This window comes from Adiantum capillus-veneris, chromosome 5 (assembly GCF_014529385.1).
Source record: "Adiantum capillus-veneris isolate H3 chromosome 5, ASM1452938v2, whole genome shotgun sequence".
Taxonomy (NCBI): domain Eukaryota; kingdom Viridiplantae; phylum Streptophyta; class Polypodiopsida; order Polypodiales; family Pteridaceae; genus Adiantum; species Adiantum capillus-veneris.
The window spans coordinates 141,211,581-141,227,448 of record NC_140935.1 but is presented as its reverse complement, the minus strand read 5'-3'; the positions used below and the strand labels follow the sequence as shown (position 1 = coordinate 141,227,448).

The window sequence follows — 15,868 nt, the reverse complement described above, 5'->3', positions numbered from 1 at the left end:
GAGATGAATTTGATCATTGGATTGTATCTTTAACTTCAACAGTGAGATGAATTAGTCTCTCTATTTTTTTGTGAAAGTATGAGTCATTTCTTTATGTTTTGTATAATATATACAAAATTTGTTGTCTTATGTCACTCTTTTGTGTGAGGGCATCTTCAATCATACTTCTCTCTCTCTCTCTCTCTCTCTCTCTCTCTCTCTCTCTCTCTCTCTCTCTCTCTATTTGCATCACATTGGCAGATACAAAGAATCATTTCAATGTATATAATTAGCATTTTGAAGATTATTTGCAAGTAAAAATTTTAAAAAAGTCAATGGTCTATAATACAATTCCTGCAAATATGGGATAAAAATGTCCTCTAGGTAGAAGTCATATATGTTCACGCTCCTTGAAATGAGGGTGGGGAGAGAGTTGTGCCCAGTGGATTAAGGAAACCCATTATGTGGTGTGTCATTTATCAACAAAGTGTTGTCATCATTAAAGGATACATGGATTTGGGGGAAAAATTTTGTAATAAAGGTATACATTGGGTTTTGTAGGGTGGGAGTGGCCCTTAATGGCAACACACTACCTTTGGCAATACATAAAATCATATTTTGAACGGTAGATTTTGGCTACATTGCAAACTACGGTCGAGAGGGGGTTGAGGTTATGCTGCTACATTGAAGACAATATTGCAATGTCCTAGAACCTTGGAAGAAGAAACTTAAAAAGTTCTCGGTAGTTCCTAGGCAATAATGACCCTCTGATTTCCTATTCATGAAGTGTGCAGGTTGATGTAGACTGCATCTGCATCATATGGCTCTCAAAACAGCATCAATTTGTTGATGTCCAAAATAATTTGTCTCTACAAACATTTTTTAAAACATGTACTTAGTTAGAAAGCAGGATGACTTTCTTATTTAGTTACATTGGTTATTACCGGAAGAACCATGTCAGGTTCTAGCAAGGGTCCATACTAGGTCTAACTATTGTAATGGTTGTCAGGTGCAGTGTCGATGTCCTCAAGCTTCTCCTCCTCAATACCTTGTGCTTTTCTAGTCCAAAACTCTTGTGTTTCCATCGTAGAGGTTTCCATACTAGATGAATTGTCCTCTAAAGTGGTAAGGTTTGCTTCAGGTTCAGACACTGTTGAATGATGAGGATGTTCAGGCTCTTCCAATCAAATGGTGGAGGGCTATGCTTGAGGGTTGGAAGTTTCAATGTGCATTTCTTGCTCATCCCCTCTCTCTACATGATGATGTTCCTTCTCAACCCTTCCCTCAGCATGGTGCATCTCTAGCTCCTCGGCCTTTGCATTGCCTTCCTCCTCAACACCTCTCTCTACATCATGCATCTCTTCCCTCTCAACCCCTCCCTCTGCATGATCACTCTTCTCCTCATTCCTCTTTGTCCTTTTGTGCCTTCTCATCTAATCTAACAAAATTAGAGGACTTGAGGAGGTCCTTTGGTTTGTGTCTCTCACTTGTCATTGTCATCTCTGCTGCATGGTCATTCAAGAGGCTATCTTCTCCATCCAGACTTATAAGATTTGAAATAGAGAGTAAATGCTTGTCGCACGTTATTGATCCAAATATTGTATGGTGTATTTCTCCAATGCACTACCAAAAGTAAAGTAAGATTGAGATCAATCCTTGTTGCTGTAGAACCACCAAGTTATTGTAATGTTTTCTAAAATGGCTACCTTTGACATGAATAGCTCTAGTGCAAAGAAGCTATGCAGTATGTACTCAACATGTAGGAGACATCTCCATACACATGAGTTTGCATCCGTTTGATTTGGCAATGTGACCTTGTTTATGATCACCTTGTAGAGCTGGTAACTTCTACATAGCTTGCCATATGCATGCAATAATCTTTCTATGCAGCTGCAAACATACAAATTTGTTTCAACCATAACAATCACTATATGCAAACCAATCCCACATAAAACTAATCTAAAAATCTGATTATTCATAGCCTTAATTTTGAATAGGTTCCATTGAGAGTCAATACCATTGGCTTGTCAAGCTCAATGCATATGAGGCTCTAGTGGTTGTTGCTCTTGTATGGAAAAATAACTGTTGTGACTTTGAGCATAGGGTAGTGAGCAAACCATCTCTCTAATGTGCCATGAGGGGTATTCTTCATTCCAAGAAGGATAGACATTTGTGGATCCAATATATATATTTTGGACTGGCTTTGTTGAGGAATTTGGCTCTTGATCAAACTACAATCAGTTAATGAAAGTTATTCTCAATTCCAAAGGTAGAAGCTAAGTATGCTAAAGCTAGAGAATGAGAATTACTTTAGCCATGGATACACAATAGAATCCATTATGTGTGCATTTGGATCTTGCAATATATATTTATATTGATAGAATTGATTGCTAGTCTCCTTGACCTATCTGCTAGTGATATGTTTGCTAGAAATCTATCTTTCATTGATGATAAAATTCATTGTTTCTCACATCTAGCTTACATGTTACTATGTCGTAGCTTTTATTATCTGCTTCTACAACAATTGTGACCTTTTCTTTCTCTCTTAGTTTCTTGGACTCCTCTGCAAGATGGTTTTCCTCCTCAACTTTGGCTCTATTATTCACATCATGGGTGACCTCTACAATTTTCACCTCTGATTGTGGCATTGTTGGAGGTATAAGTAAAATCTCCCTCATTTTCTTGTCTATGAATTTATTCAGCACAAGCAGTTTATCATACCTCCACCTTATTCTCTTCAGTGTTTCATTGTCCTTGCCCACAATGGTCAACCTATGTGCATGTGCTACAACAATAATTATTTCATTGAAATACTCAAGAAAAAAGTCTTCTATCGCCTCTTGAAGTGCCAAAAGTGCAATGGCCTTTTGCCTCACTATGTCAGCGCATGCCTCTTCACAGATTGATCCAACCAGCCTCTAAAATGCATCTTTGGTACACAGAGCCAATGCATTTTTGAAATTTCTTGATCTCCCTAAACAGATTTAGGCTTCTTTCTATCTCCTCATCCTTGGGTCCTTCAAAATCTTCTTCGGCTTTTCGAGTCTCTTCTTCTCGTTGGCCAACATGCTCCCTAATTTAGCAACTAAACCTAGCTCTTTGCCAACCTTCCTAGCCGCTGGCTTGGTTCTTATCATTGTCCTAAAACATCAACCAATCTCTCTGTGTGTGGGAGTAGTATTATGGCACGGAGGAAAATTTTGGAATGATTGGAGTATAACATGCGTGCCGTTATACCAATACATTTATGATCTCTCTCTCTCTCTCTCTCTCTCTCTCTCTCTCTCTCTCTCTCTCTCTCTCTCTCTCTCACACACACACACACACACACACACACACACACACACACATAAAATCTAATATCTAACTAGCCCAAATGATTTCTCATATTAAAATGATCATTTAATGTGAGAGAATAAACGGGAACAAGGGTCAAGATATAGACATGTGTTTATAGATCTATCTCAACACAGGGCCAACGGTAAAGAGGCCCAAATGAGACATGGTCTATCAGAGAGCAAGGCTAACCAATGGAGCATAAGACCTTAGGGTTAGCTTCATTGAAGACCGCCAATAGTTAGTGTAAAAGTCCTTTGACCTTAGGTAAGCTAGGGTCGCGATTGAGGTGGGAACCTGGCCCAGGCTTAAGGTGCTTGAGGTGCTTGTCGTGCTTGATGACTAAGGTGCTTGATGAATGATGTTCTTGAGGTGATTTTCATGCTTGAGATTCTAGGGCCGTACATGAGGTGAGATCCCAGCCCAAGCTTGAAGTGCTTAAGGGCCAAGCTTGTGGTGGGAACTGGGCCTAAGCTTCAGGGGCTTGAGGTGTCAAAAAGTCAAGATTCAATCCCTACAAGGAGGGGAGGATCCCTACAAGAGGGGGGATGAGAGAGAACACCCACACACTCACACAAGGTATGCTTGGTACAAAGAAAGCAAAAGGGACACTTGTCAAGTTCCTCCTCATGTTGCCCTCATGGTGTGCCTGAAGCCTATTGGTTGGCCACCCAAGGGGTCCAATGATAATTTACGAGATTTAATTGATTGTCTTTGCATTTTTCAAGTCCTCTCTCTCAAAGGGGAAAGGGGGACACTTGTCCCAAGGCTATCCTTGTTGCTTGCAATGCCTCTTGCTTGTGATTGGCTAGGCCTGGAGGGGTCCAATGAGCTTCAAGCATGAGCTACAAGGGGGGGTCGAACAAAGCAAGCTAGGGGGTTTCTTGAGGGATATACTCTCCCACACACACTCCCATTGTGCATTATGCAAAGTGCAAGAGCTCCCTCTCCTTCTCCAAGAAAGTAGAGGTTAAGAGCCTACACCAACACTCTTGGCTATGGCTTGAAAATCCAACCAAGATCCATGCGTCAATTCTTAAGCTTGACATCTTCTCCATCTTCATTACTATGCTATTATGTATGCTAGCAATAAGAGTTATGATAAGTGAGGAGCTAATTCTTTCTCCTATGAAATGTTTCTTCTTGCTCTTCCCTACCCTCATTCTTTTCTAGCTCTCTCCACCTTCAAAGGTGTTTGAGGTCTTGGGACTGAGGCTTGGGATAGTTAAAGATTTCTTCAAAGTTTATGTTCTGCTTGTGATGCATGAAGCTTTCCATATTCATTGCATCACCTAGTTCATAAGGAACACAAAGATTTGTATTGTAACAAGTCTCTCTTGATGGGAGAAATCATAATACAAATGCCTATTGAAGGGGGGATCGGCTCCACATAAATCCAGTCCTCAATTGTTGTCATGTTCTCTAAATTTTCTCTCTTGCAAAATTATTGTTCATGCCAAGTTAACTAATTGCTATGATTATGTTGCTATCTTCAATTATGTTCACCCGCTATGTTCACAAAGTAATTTCTCAAAAGTACTCTCATTAATTTCCGCTACTTTTAAGTTAAATAGACCAATTACATTACATTCGTATCAGAGAATTTGGTTTCTCTTTTCTTGCTTAAGAAGAGAGGTCCTTAAGTAGCCTATAAATGGTTGATGTTCTTTATTATATTAGGGTAAGTGGAACTGAAATCTATTATCGGTTTTGTTGAGCCCACTATGTGGGATATGGTGCACACCTCGGGAGATTTGGACTTAATAATGGAGTCTTTTTAGACTTGCCTACGGCTTTACCATTATTGAGCCATACAAAGTCCAAAAGGAGCTAGCCCTCGGCAGCTCTGCTATGTTAGACTTACTCCACTACTCTCTATAATTAACCACTTTGAGCCATGGGTGTAGATACTTAACAACAAATTTTCAAAGGCTAAGAGGAGTGGCAACTAAGGTTTTGAATTGCCAAAGCATACACTAAGTACATACATAAATTTTGTTAACATGGCTAACAATAGCCAAGAGAGTAAAATGAGCATTGATAGCTTTGATTTTTCACATGATGATGCCCCCATGTTTGTGAATTATCTCGTAATTAGGTTTTAGCAAGCTATGGAAACCCCTGCTTTGCCAGCCGAAGTTACTCAACAACTTCGCGCTTATGGGATTCCCCTTCCTCTCCAAGAGGAGAGAGAGCTTAGGAGGCCTCTTGAAGAGACCCCCAAAAGAAGAATCTCTCCCATACAAGAGGAGACATCCAAAGAGCAAGAAATCAATGAAACTATAAGTTCCTTTGAAGATGTGGCTCCACAAAGATGGCGGTCTAGACGATTTCTCACTCCTCCCAAGAGGAAAAGATCAACACACAGTCCTTCTCCTTGTCACTCCAAAAGGGAAGAGAAGAAACAAAGGAAGAAAAGGCCAAGAAAGAGGTCACCTCTTATCCTTCTTCTTCACCTTCCTCATCTTCTGATGAAAGCTATGGCTATTCTCCTAGAGAATACAAGAGGGGAGGACATCGCAAATCATTCCCTGTATGGCGAAGGTCACAAAATCTACAGACGTTCAAGGAGGGAGGAAAGATTATCTCTCTTCTCACCTATGATGTCACCTTTGGTGCTATCGACAAAGTGTTGGCCTTCACCCAACAATTTGATGTGGATTTTGGAGACGAGGTCTTCACAGAGTCCTGCAAGCTATGCCATGTAGCTATGCACTTCCAAAAATTAGCTCGTCAATGGTGGGCTAGCCTTCGTGGGAATGGTGATGCCCCAAAGACATGGAAAACTCTACGAGTTTCCATCATGAAGCAATTTCTTACAAGCAATGCAAAGGTTAAAGTGCTTACTGAATGGTGTATCTTGAAGCTTCTCTCTCATGAGTCTATCCACAAGTATGTAGACAAATTTTGGGATTTACATCTCAAGGCTACTGTCATTCAAAAGATAGACTTTTCCGAGCAAAGGCAGCAATTTTGTGTGGGATTACCTGAAGAGATGGCCGAATACATCAACTCTCAACGGCCTGGTTCTATCACCGAAGTAATCCATCACACCATGGTTGCTTTACACATTAATTTCAATCAAGGGGCTAGATGGAATGTCAAGCGCATGGAAAACATAGACAAAAATGATGCAAAGGGAAAACCAATGCTCAAAATTCTTTCCAAGGCACTTCCAACAACAACAACAACAATCGGTCCAAGGATAAGGGAGTTACACAAAGGCAAAAACAAACTCTCTCTTGAAGAGCTTTAAGCTTTTTGCAAGGACCATAAGTGTTTCAAGTGTGGGGGGCAAGGACATCCCCAAAAAGAATGTTGTAGTGAGACTCCTAGGGCTTCCACTATCGAAGGTGCTAAAGAGGATGCTCATTGCAGAGGATCATCACTTTCCTATGCTTGGGGAAAGGTAAGAGAGCATGATGCCGTCGTCTTGTTTGACCATGGCTCTACTCTCAACTTCATATCCAGCGGAGTTGGCCACCAAGTTGGGCATTCAAGCTCTCGCAATGGGAGATATGGTAATGGCTGACACAGGTTTCAAGGGACATCAAGCCTCCGTTACTCCCTTGACTAGGAAGTTGAGGCTTCATGTCCAAAGCTATGTCGACAAAGAAGACTTTTTCATCTATGAGGATGCTATCCTAGGGGTGCCATGGTTTGATCGCATGGTTGTCAATATGAAGTTCCTTGAAAGAAGAATCTACTTCACCTATAGGGGAAAGAACATGTATATAGATGCTAGTGGGCGTGGTTGCACTATTCCACTTGTAAATCCTTCTGCTTCTGATAAATGAATGAAGAGCTCAATTTCTGCATACATGATTTTTGTCAAAGAGTCTCTAAAAGATCCTAATGTTTCATCAAATGTAAATGGTAGGAATCAAGAAGAGTTAGACTTGTCTAATTTTCTAAAAGGATTCCAAGATGTTTTTATCGATGATAGCCCTAAGGACTTACCTCCAAAACGAGGGGATGATGACCATCGCATTGAGCTCCTTCCAGGAAGCTCACCGCCTAACAAGCCTCCTTATTGAGTCTCACAAGCTCAACAAGAGGAGATCATGAGGCAAGTACAATAATCGGTAGACAAAGAGATGGTGATGTCTAGTTCCTCACCCTTTTGTTCTCTAGTCCTTTTAGTACAAAAGAAAGATGGTACATATCGTATGTGTGTGGACTATCAAGTACTAAACCATATCACTATCAAAAAAAGATTTCCTGTGCCTCGTGTAGAAGATATGTTTGATAAGCTACAAGGCTCTACCTACTTCATTAGGATTGACCTTAAAAGTGGATATCATCAAATAAGGATAGTGGATGAAGATATCTTAAAGACCGTCTTTTGCACAACGTTTGGTCTTTATGAATATCTAGTCATGCCTTTGGCTTGACTAATGCACTAGCTACATTCAATTGTCTAATGGAGAAAATTTTTAGACCTTACTGCAAATTCACTGGAGTGTTCTTTGACGATATCATCATCTACTCCAAGTCTTTGGAGGAACATAAGCAACATCTCCAAGTGATTTTTCAAGCATTGGGAGAACAAGCTTTTTCTCAACCAAAAGAAAAGCGAATTTTTTCTTCAAGAGATTCAATACCTAGGTCAAATTATCTCTCAAGATAGTATCCGTATGGATTTATCAAAGTTAGAGGTAATAAATCATGGCTCAATCCAAGGAATCTGCATGAGATAAGAAGCTTTATTGGTATTTGCATGTACTATAGACACTTCATAGAAAAATTCTCTCAAGTAGAAGGAGCACTACACGACTTAACTAAGAAGAATGTTAAGTATGTATGGACTCCTAAGGAGAAAAATGCTTTTGATAAGCTCAAAGAAAATCTTACCTCCCAACCAGCCCTCATGCTTCCGGATCTCTCAAAGCTGTTTGAGGTCCAATGTGATGCTTGTGGTGACTGCGCCTTGGAGTAGTTTTTCTTCAAGAAGTGCATGCCATAGCATATGAGAGCCGAAGGCTCAATACGGATGAACGAGTCTTGGGCATTTATGAGAAAGAGCTTTTAGTTGTTCTATTATTCTTCAAACCGACCACCAAACTCTCAAGCATTTCATGATGCAAACCAAGCTTTTCGACAAACAAATGAGGTGGGAAAATTTTATTTCGCAACTTAATTTCCATATTGCTCACATTGCTGGTAAGCACAATCAAGTGTCCGATGCACTTTCACAATGACCAAAAGTTAATGCGGTGTCTATAGCGACTCACAATGATCTATCCTCTATGATAGATGAGTATGCTACTGACCCTGATTTTAGAGACATCATGTCAGCCCTTGCTTTGGGGAAGAAAGAGGAACCATTCACCTTGCAGGATGGTTATCTTCTCCACAGCAATAGGGTATGTGTTACCCATTCCCTTCGTGAGAAAGTTATGTATGAATCACATGCTCCTCCCTATGCGGGGTATAGAGGTATTCAACCTACTCTTGGAGGAGTAGAGACGTATTTCTATTGGCCTACCATGAAAGTGGACATACAATAGTATGTTTCAAAATGTGTAGTATGCCAAAATACCAAGTATGGCCTGGATTACTGCAGTCATTGCCTATCCCAAATTCACCATCGGAGAGTATATCCATGGATTTCATCTTTACATTATCCAAGTCTATCCATGGGAATACGAGAATATGGAAAATAATCGACAGGTTTAGCAGGCAAACACACTTTATTCCTGTCAAAAAGACTATCAAGGCACACCAAATGGAAACTCTCTTCATATCACAGATTTTCAAACACCATGGATTACCAACAACCGTCATGTCATATAGAGATCCTAGAATGACCAATAAGTTACAAGATTGAATTTCTCTTCGGCCTATCACCCACAAACGGATGTCCAAAGTGAGATAGGCAATCTTTGCGATACTCGATCTACTCAAGACTTATGTTACCGAAGTAGATCAATGCTCATAATGGGAAAAGTTCTACCTCTTGTAGAGAATGCCAACAACAATACTGTACATACTTCTATGAAAAAAACACCTTTTGAGATTATTGAGGGAAGACCTAAAAGTCCCTTCGTACTCAAAGTACATGGGAAGATCTTTGCTGTCAATGAGTATAGCCGTGACCTACAAGAATCTTTTCAAAAGATTAAGGAGGCTATATCAACAAAGGCAAAAAACTTCTGTTGACAAGCACAAAAGGGCCTTAACGTTTAAAGAAAATGACTGGGTCTTACTTAAATTTCCTAAGGCTTGATTAAGGCAAACAACGGGCAAAAATCCTACAAGCCATCAAAAGTATTATGCTAAGTTAGCAAAAAGATACTATGGTCCTTTCCAAATATTGAAGCCCATCAATGAGACGGTGGAAAGAGGGAACAAACCCAGCACACTCCAAACTTGCCTCTATAGCCCAGGGATTAACCCGCACCCCTAACCACGCGCATTCACATACACACACACTTTCTGTAAATTTGCACTGCACTAGCTTGCTTTCAAACGTCCCGACTACACACACTCAAGGCATAATCACACAAGGCTCTCCCGACAGCAAACCATCACCCATGTCTGTAAACACACCTGCAATCAATAGGAGGCTACACTAGCCTCAATTGCACATAAATTTCTCGCACAATCACTCTCTCTCTCACTCCCTGTACACACACACTATCAGCAGGTCTGGAGGTACACGCTTCCACGGACACCCGCTCAAGACTAGACGGACAAGAGGTAGAAAAAAGGAATGATTGATCCGACACAAAAGATTGCAGACAAACTAAGCATCACCACAAAACAAACTCCGGTACAATGATGGCGTCGGGCCATAATCTTGCTTTCAAAGCATCCTGGCTTCACCTCGCTATTGGCAGTCCATTTGTTTAAGTCGCCTACTTCATATGCAGCGCTGCCAATCAAATGGCGGGTCTACACCCTGTTCTTAGGCCAACTGTGGTGAGCCCTACTTCTACACTGACCCTCTTGGCATCATCACATCATGGCATCCCCTGTGGTTACCGTCGTCGGCCCTCACCTCTGATGGTGCCTTTCTTTGATGGGTCCTACCCTCTCTCATGCACAGGCCCTCGATGTACTATGAGCCCCCAATTGGCGGCTTTTTCTTCTTCACGGCCCCTCCTCTGCGAGCTATATCATATGGCACTCCTCCATGCTCAAGGCCATCCCCAGATAGCGCTATTGAACATTGTGTCCCGTCACCATTGTCGGCCACCCAACTCTGATGGCACCTTTCTCTTTAGCCAGCCTGCCACCTCTGTATGCAGCGCTTAGCTCTCCTCTTGGCCCTTGCTTGGTCTGCAGATCCTCCTACTGACGTCTCTCCTTCCTTCTGCTCTAAGCCCCCTGTTGAGCATTCATGCTCAACCATAGCATTATTTAGATAAGAGATGATTGCATATTAGAAACATGATACTTAGTATGTACATAGGCAGTAGATAGATAGAGAGAGAGAGAGAGAGAGATTTTATCAGTTGTAGAACCCCCCCGGATCAAATGGAAAGCCGTAGGCTCTCCCAAATGTGATGCAAACTCCGCCAGGATCAAATACATGGCATTGAGCACAGCCATGCGTCCATAGTACATGCATAATCAACCTTTTTTTTGCACCGGTAAATCCGAAAACAAACCTCTCGTGCAGCTTGGCATCGCATCGATCTTCAACAAACACTATCCATACACCGGCTTCATACACTGAATGAACCTGTACACCAACCTATGAAGCATTTTGCACCATACATCATTATGCTCTTACCTGCTAGAGGGTTCTCTATAACATAATGTAAATCCAAAGAGCTTTGCAAACTGTGTGAAACTACTTGCATTGTAAAGAAACCTTCAAAAGTATGTCTATCAACAACATGGCATAAACCTTTGGCAACCTGCCTTCCAGTGGTGCTTCTTCTTGGAGAACCAAGCCTACCTGCTTCTCAAGCATACCCTCTATTGTAGGTCCTTCAAATGGCATACCCTCCATACCTGACTCAACATGCCAATCTTCGTCCACCATAGCCTTTGATGCTTCTTCTTCAACCACTTCATGCGAGAGCAAATCGCATTGGTTGACCACCGTTACCTGTTCTTCAAGGACTTCTTCTACAACCACATCATCTGCTAAGCGAGAAAGAAAGCCATGATCTATTACCTTGTTCTCTAGTATGTTGACGTCATCCACACCTTTTGGAATGCACTGCCGCTCTTCAACACAATCGGTAGGGGAAGGTTGCCCAACCCTCTGGCTAGCTTCTTCCTGCACAGCTTCGACCATGGCTTTGCCAACAACTTCAAACTTGTCCTGTGAGCTCTGATCCATAGATGCATTTGATTCTTCATGCACACACACTTCGGCTACGACCGCATCCTTGTTAGCTGGGCTAACAGAATCTTGTACAGCAGCACGCCAAACTGGAGGTACAAATTGAAATGAAGAACCATAACGGCTTACCAATGATGAAGCAACTATCTCTTTGATGCTTGAAATTCCCTTTGGCACATGATGAAGATCCATTGTCAAGCTATACCCATAAACTGCAGGCTTCAACAAGCTCATCTCTAGCTTTCTCTTCACTTTCCTGCTCTTTACCTTCGCCAAGCAAACCATTTGCGCATAGTCCTCTGCACCACCACATTCGACCTTCTCCTTGATACGCGGATGCAAGCGAGCTAGAAACTGCTCTTTCTTGAAATGATCTCCATTTTGCACACATGTAACAGCAGCTAATCTCTCCCAAATAGACTCAAATTTATCCAAAAACAAAGCAAAATTTTCACTTACATCCTGCTTCAGCTTGCTCAATTGTTCACCCAAGTCCGATGGAGAAACCCACTTCTGAAAATTTTCAACAAACTGCTTGCGAATCTCCACTACAAGAGGTTGTGTGCTCTTGTGACGCTGTTAGCGACGGAAATACATTGGGTTTTTATATGAGTTCACCATGGTTTCTCTTATTCTTCAAGGTTGAGAAGAAGGTGAGTAGGGTGCAGAGAGGAGTGGTGAGAGAGGTAGGGATGATGAGTGGAGAAGTGTGTGTGAAAGAGGAAAATGATAAAGTGGAAGAGGGAATGTGGCTGCATAGCATGGGCAAACTAAGGTCCACCAATAAAATCATAGCTCACAGCTCGTAGCTCAAAAAAATATGAAAAAATGTGAGGTAAAAGTTCAGCTCACGAGCGACAACTTTTGTTTGTATCACCTTTTCAAATTCGGGGAGCATGTGATCTTTAAAAATTCAGCAAAACCGACTGTTTTTTCCACTGCACAAAGTCCTTGTGAGGTTCTTCTTTGGATGATTCTTTTGAATACCTCCAAGAGTGAGCTCCCCATGGTGCATGCATGCATGCCACATTCCCTTGACCGTATTTGGTAGGTCTATCATTGAAGATATTGTTGAGATCATGATATAAGTGAATAGTACAACTAAGAAAATCAAATATTGAGGGGTCTAAAAAAATATGTATATGTCAAATATAAATAATATAGGTGAAAAAAAACATAAAGGGGTCAAAATAAATCTCTCTCATTATAAGTCTACCATAAAAAGATGAATAGTTTTTGTGGTCTAATTTATGAGAGTACTAGAGAATAGATGTAGGAAGGAAAAAATCACAATAGTGAAAAAATATACACATAAATAGAACTAGTTTTTTTGGATTTTTGTTGGGATGGAGTTACACCAAAAATAAGAGAAGCTTGCATGAAATTATTTTTATATGGAATAAAGAGTATGCAAAATGGTAAGAAAAAATATGGTAATAGTGAGTCAATGTACATAGCATAAATAACACACCATAGGTAGAAATATTTAAATAAATACCAAAATAATTATGAAAAATCCTTTTATTTAGGCCCTATATACAATGAAATATTTACACACTAATGGGCCATAATATACTTATATTTATTTATTTTTTTGGTTCAACTAGCTCAGTGACTAGCTAATTAAGGGTTTTTAAGAAGATATGGGAAAAGTCCCCTAACTCACACACACACCTATATACAGTGAAATGGTAGGGATAGCCACAATGTTTGGATGATTTTGGTAGGGTGGGTTAACTCACTATGGCAATTACGGAGAGCCGAAAAACGGCTATCACCAGCTAGGTGTAAATTGTTATGTTGCTTTCTCAAACTAAGTACTCTCTCTATGCTCATTAGGAACTTATTCACTATGGTATCAATTTTCGCTGCACACAAGTTACTAGTGCATTAAATGTTACATTGCTATCAGAGCTATTGGTTTCTCTTTTCTTGCTGAAGAAGAGAGGTCCTCAAGCTTGCTACAAATGGTTGGTGTTATTAATTGCAAAAGAGTAAGTAGAATAGGGAATTTTTCATCCTTGAAGCACGCCTCCTTTATGTAGTTAACGAGGATATCGTCGAGAGCTATGGTCTTAATAATGGAGTCCTACGGGGCTTGCCTATGGCTTAACCATTATTAAGCTATTAGAAGCTTGACAGGAATCGATGTCGTCTTGGCTCTGTTAAACCCTCTCGTCTCTTCCTTGCAATTAATAATATTCGAGCCATGGGTATAGATGCTTGAGTGCTTATCTTTGAAGGTAAAGAGGAGTAGCAACTGATGGGGGCTTTTCACAAGCCAAGCTCCCATACCCCTCTTCTCTCGTCCCCACCCCATGAAAACCCCCTCTTAGGGAGGGAGTGATAAAAGGCATTGGAAAAAAGTAAGAAAAAAAATAAAGTATGATTATGTAAATATATAAGAAAGGTAAAATAGGCCACCTCATGCCTGCAGGGTAGCCCATCCCCACCTTGCCTCCTTTTTCTTCATTGTTGCCCCGCCGGGTGTCACTTTTCCTCTCCTCCACTCAAAAGGTCAACCCCCTCTCTCTTCCCCTTGTCCTTTCTCCTTTCTCTCTCCCCTCAAGCTACCCCACCTCTCACCAATAATGCATTATAACTCACCAATAATGCACCCTAACTCACATGCAACTTACCCTATCTTCCAAAATAGTATACCCCACCCCCTCTTTCTCTCTCCTATCATATCCCATGACCCAAATACCCCCCTCTCTCTCTAAAGGGCGCCATGTCTCTTGTCTTGTAGCTAAATAACCTCCCCCACACTCACACACTCAGTTTCACTGAAAAAGGTGCCCACAGACCCATCCCCACCCAGTGGTTACCTGATTTTTCTTGTGTTCACACACATCTGCACACAGATTCATCTCTGAACACACTCCCCTCTCTCCCCTCTTGTAATTACTTTATTCTCCATGTCACCTCTCACTTTTTTTCATCAACCCATCTCTCTCTCTTAGTCTCTCTCTCATGAGACTGCTGTTTTGGCACATATACACACAGCCAGACAAGTGGGGCCCACAGTCACATGGCCTATGTAGATAATGATTTCTTCATTTCTAAATTCTAGAATTTCTCCCCCCTCCTCCCCTATATAAAGAGGGGTCACCATCACACTAAACACACACAACATCACCAAAGAACACACTATGCACTGTGTGTGCCTAGTGCACACACACACACACACCATCACCATCACTGCAATCACTATGCTTGTCTTGAGCATGACCTCTACACCCTTGGCTATGGAAGATGAAGGGCAACTAAATGAAGGATGATGGCCATAATCTTCGTGCGAGCCTTCGCCATCAACTCCCACCTATCCGCCATGTGCTCTACCACTCTCTCCCTTCTTATTCCCCTACCCTATGCTCCCCATTTCATCACCTAATTCTCTAAATAAAGCTTGAGGTTTTGTGAGTATGTTTTCTTGCAATGTTTTGCCCATGTGAGGTGTGCGGAATCGCCACCTAGTCTTGTGTTTTGGAGTGAGCTTGTGTATATGTGAAGGGTGTGCGGATTCGCCATCCTTTTGTGATGCCTAAGTACTAAGCTGCTATACCCCCTCCCTCACTCTCTCTCTCTCTCTCTCTCTCTCTCTCTCACTTGATCTCATTTCCCTTCCTTTTCATCATTACTCCCAAGCATCCATCTCTCTTGGATGAAAAATTTGTTATGGTGGTGTGTTGTTTGCGTCCTAGCCGTTGAAGCTAGGTGGTGCCCCCTGTTTGCTTTACCATGACAGGCTCGAGGCCCGCCATTCGGTCCCTAGTGTTTTAGAGGCCGTCGGGGTTCGGGGTTCGCTTTGCTCCCGTCATTTGGTGCCCCCACCGAGGATCTTTTCATGAAACCCTTCAGTTTACAAGATTGAAACCCCTAAACTATTGTGAATGGATGAATGGCTAGCAGGATTTGCTAATTGGACCACAGAAGAAGAAGAGATCCAAGCACAACTAGACGAACTCCGCATATCCATCGAAGCTCGAGTGCCAGGCGTAACGGTAATCGATTTGCAGTGGGAGAGTCAACCAACACGCCAAACCCAGTGGATATACATAGGCCAAGTGCCAAGAAGAAGAAGGAGAAGGTCGAAACCATGTCCGCAACCTACAACCAACCCACAACAACAAAATGGAAGGAGCTCTACACAATAGAGAATCAACACTATTTTACTTTGAGAATCGGGTAACTCAAGTCACCGAGGTAATTATCATAGTCAGTTTTCAAGTCGCACCTGATGCTGCAGCA

General features: G+C 41.5%; 1 protein-coding gene across 1 annotated transcript; it reads right to left on the bottom strand.

The window, feature by feature from the left end:
• Positions 1-965: 965 nt before the first annotated feature.
• Positions 966-11,968, bottom strand: LOC147458191 (uncharacterized). The gene is made up of 4 exons (XM_086513408.1): positions 11,138-11,968; positions 10,932-11,017; positions 2,462-2,751; positions 966-1,129 (listed from the first exon to the last, which is right to left on the bottom strand). Exons 1-4 carry the CDS (start codon positions 11,900-11,902, stop codon positions 966-968), a joined length of 1,305 nt encoding a protein of 434 aa, XP_086369534.1. The 5' UTR covers positions 11,903-11,968.
• Between the last annotated feature and the right edge of the window lie 3,900 nt (positions 11,969-15,868).

What these genes read in the sequence shown, in the direction of transcription:
- LOC147458191 (XM_086513408.1), bottom strand. Translation starts at nt 11,902, where the DNA reads ATGGTTTGCTTGGCGAAGGTAAAGAGCAGGAAAGTGAAGAGAAAGCTA. An exon ending in GATGCCAAGCTGCACGAGAG is followed by an intron (nt 2,752 to 10,931) that starts GTTTGTTTTCGG and finishes ACATGCACATAG; the next exon opens with GTTGACCATTGTGGGCAAGG. An exon ending in AAGCTACGACATAGTAACAT is followed by an intron (nt 1,130 to 2,461) that starts GTAAGCTAGATG and finishes ATCATTCAACAG; the next exon opens with TGTCTGAACCTGAAGCAAAC.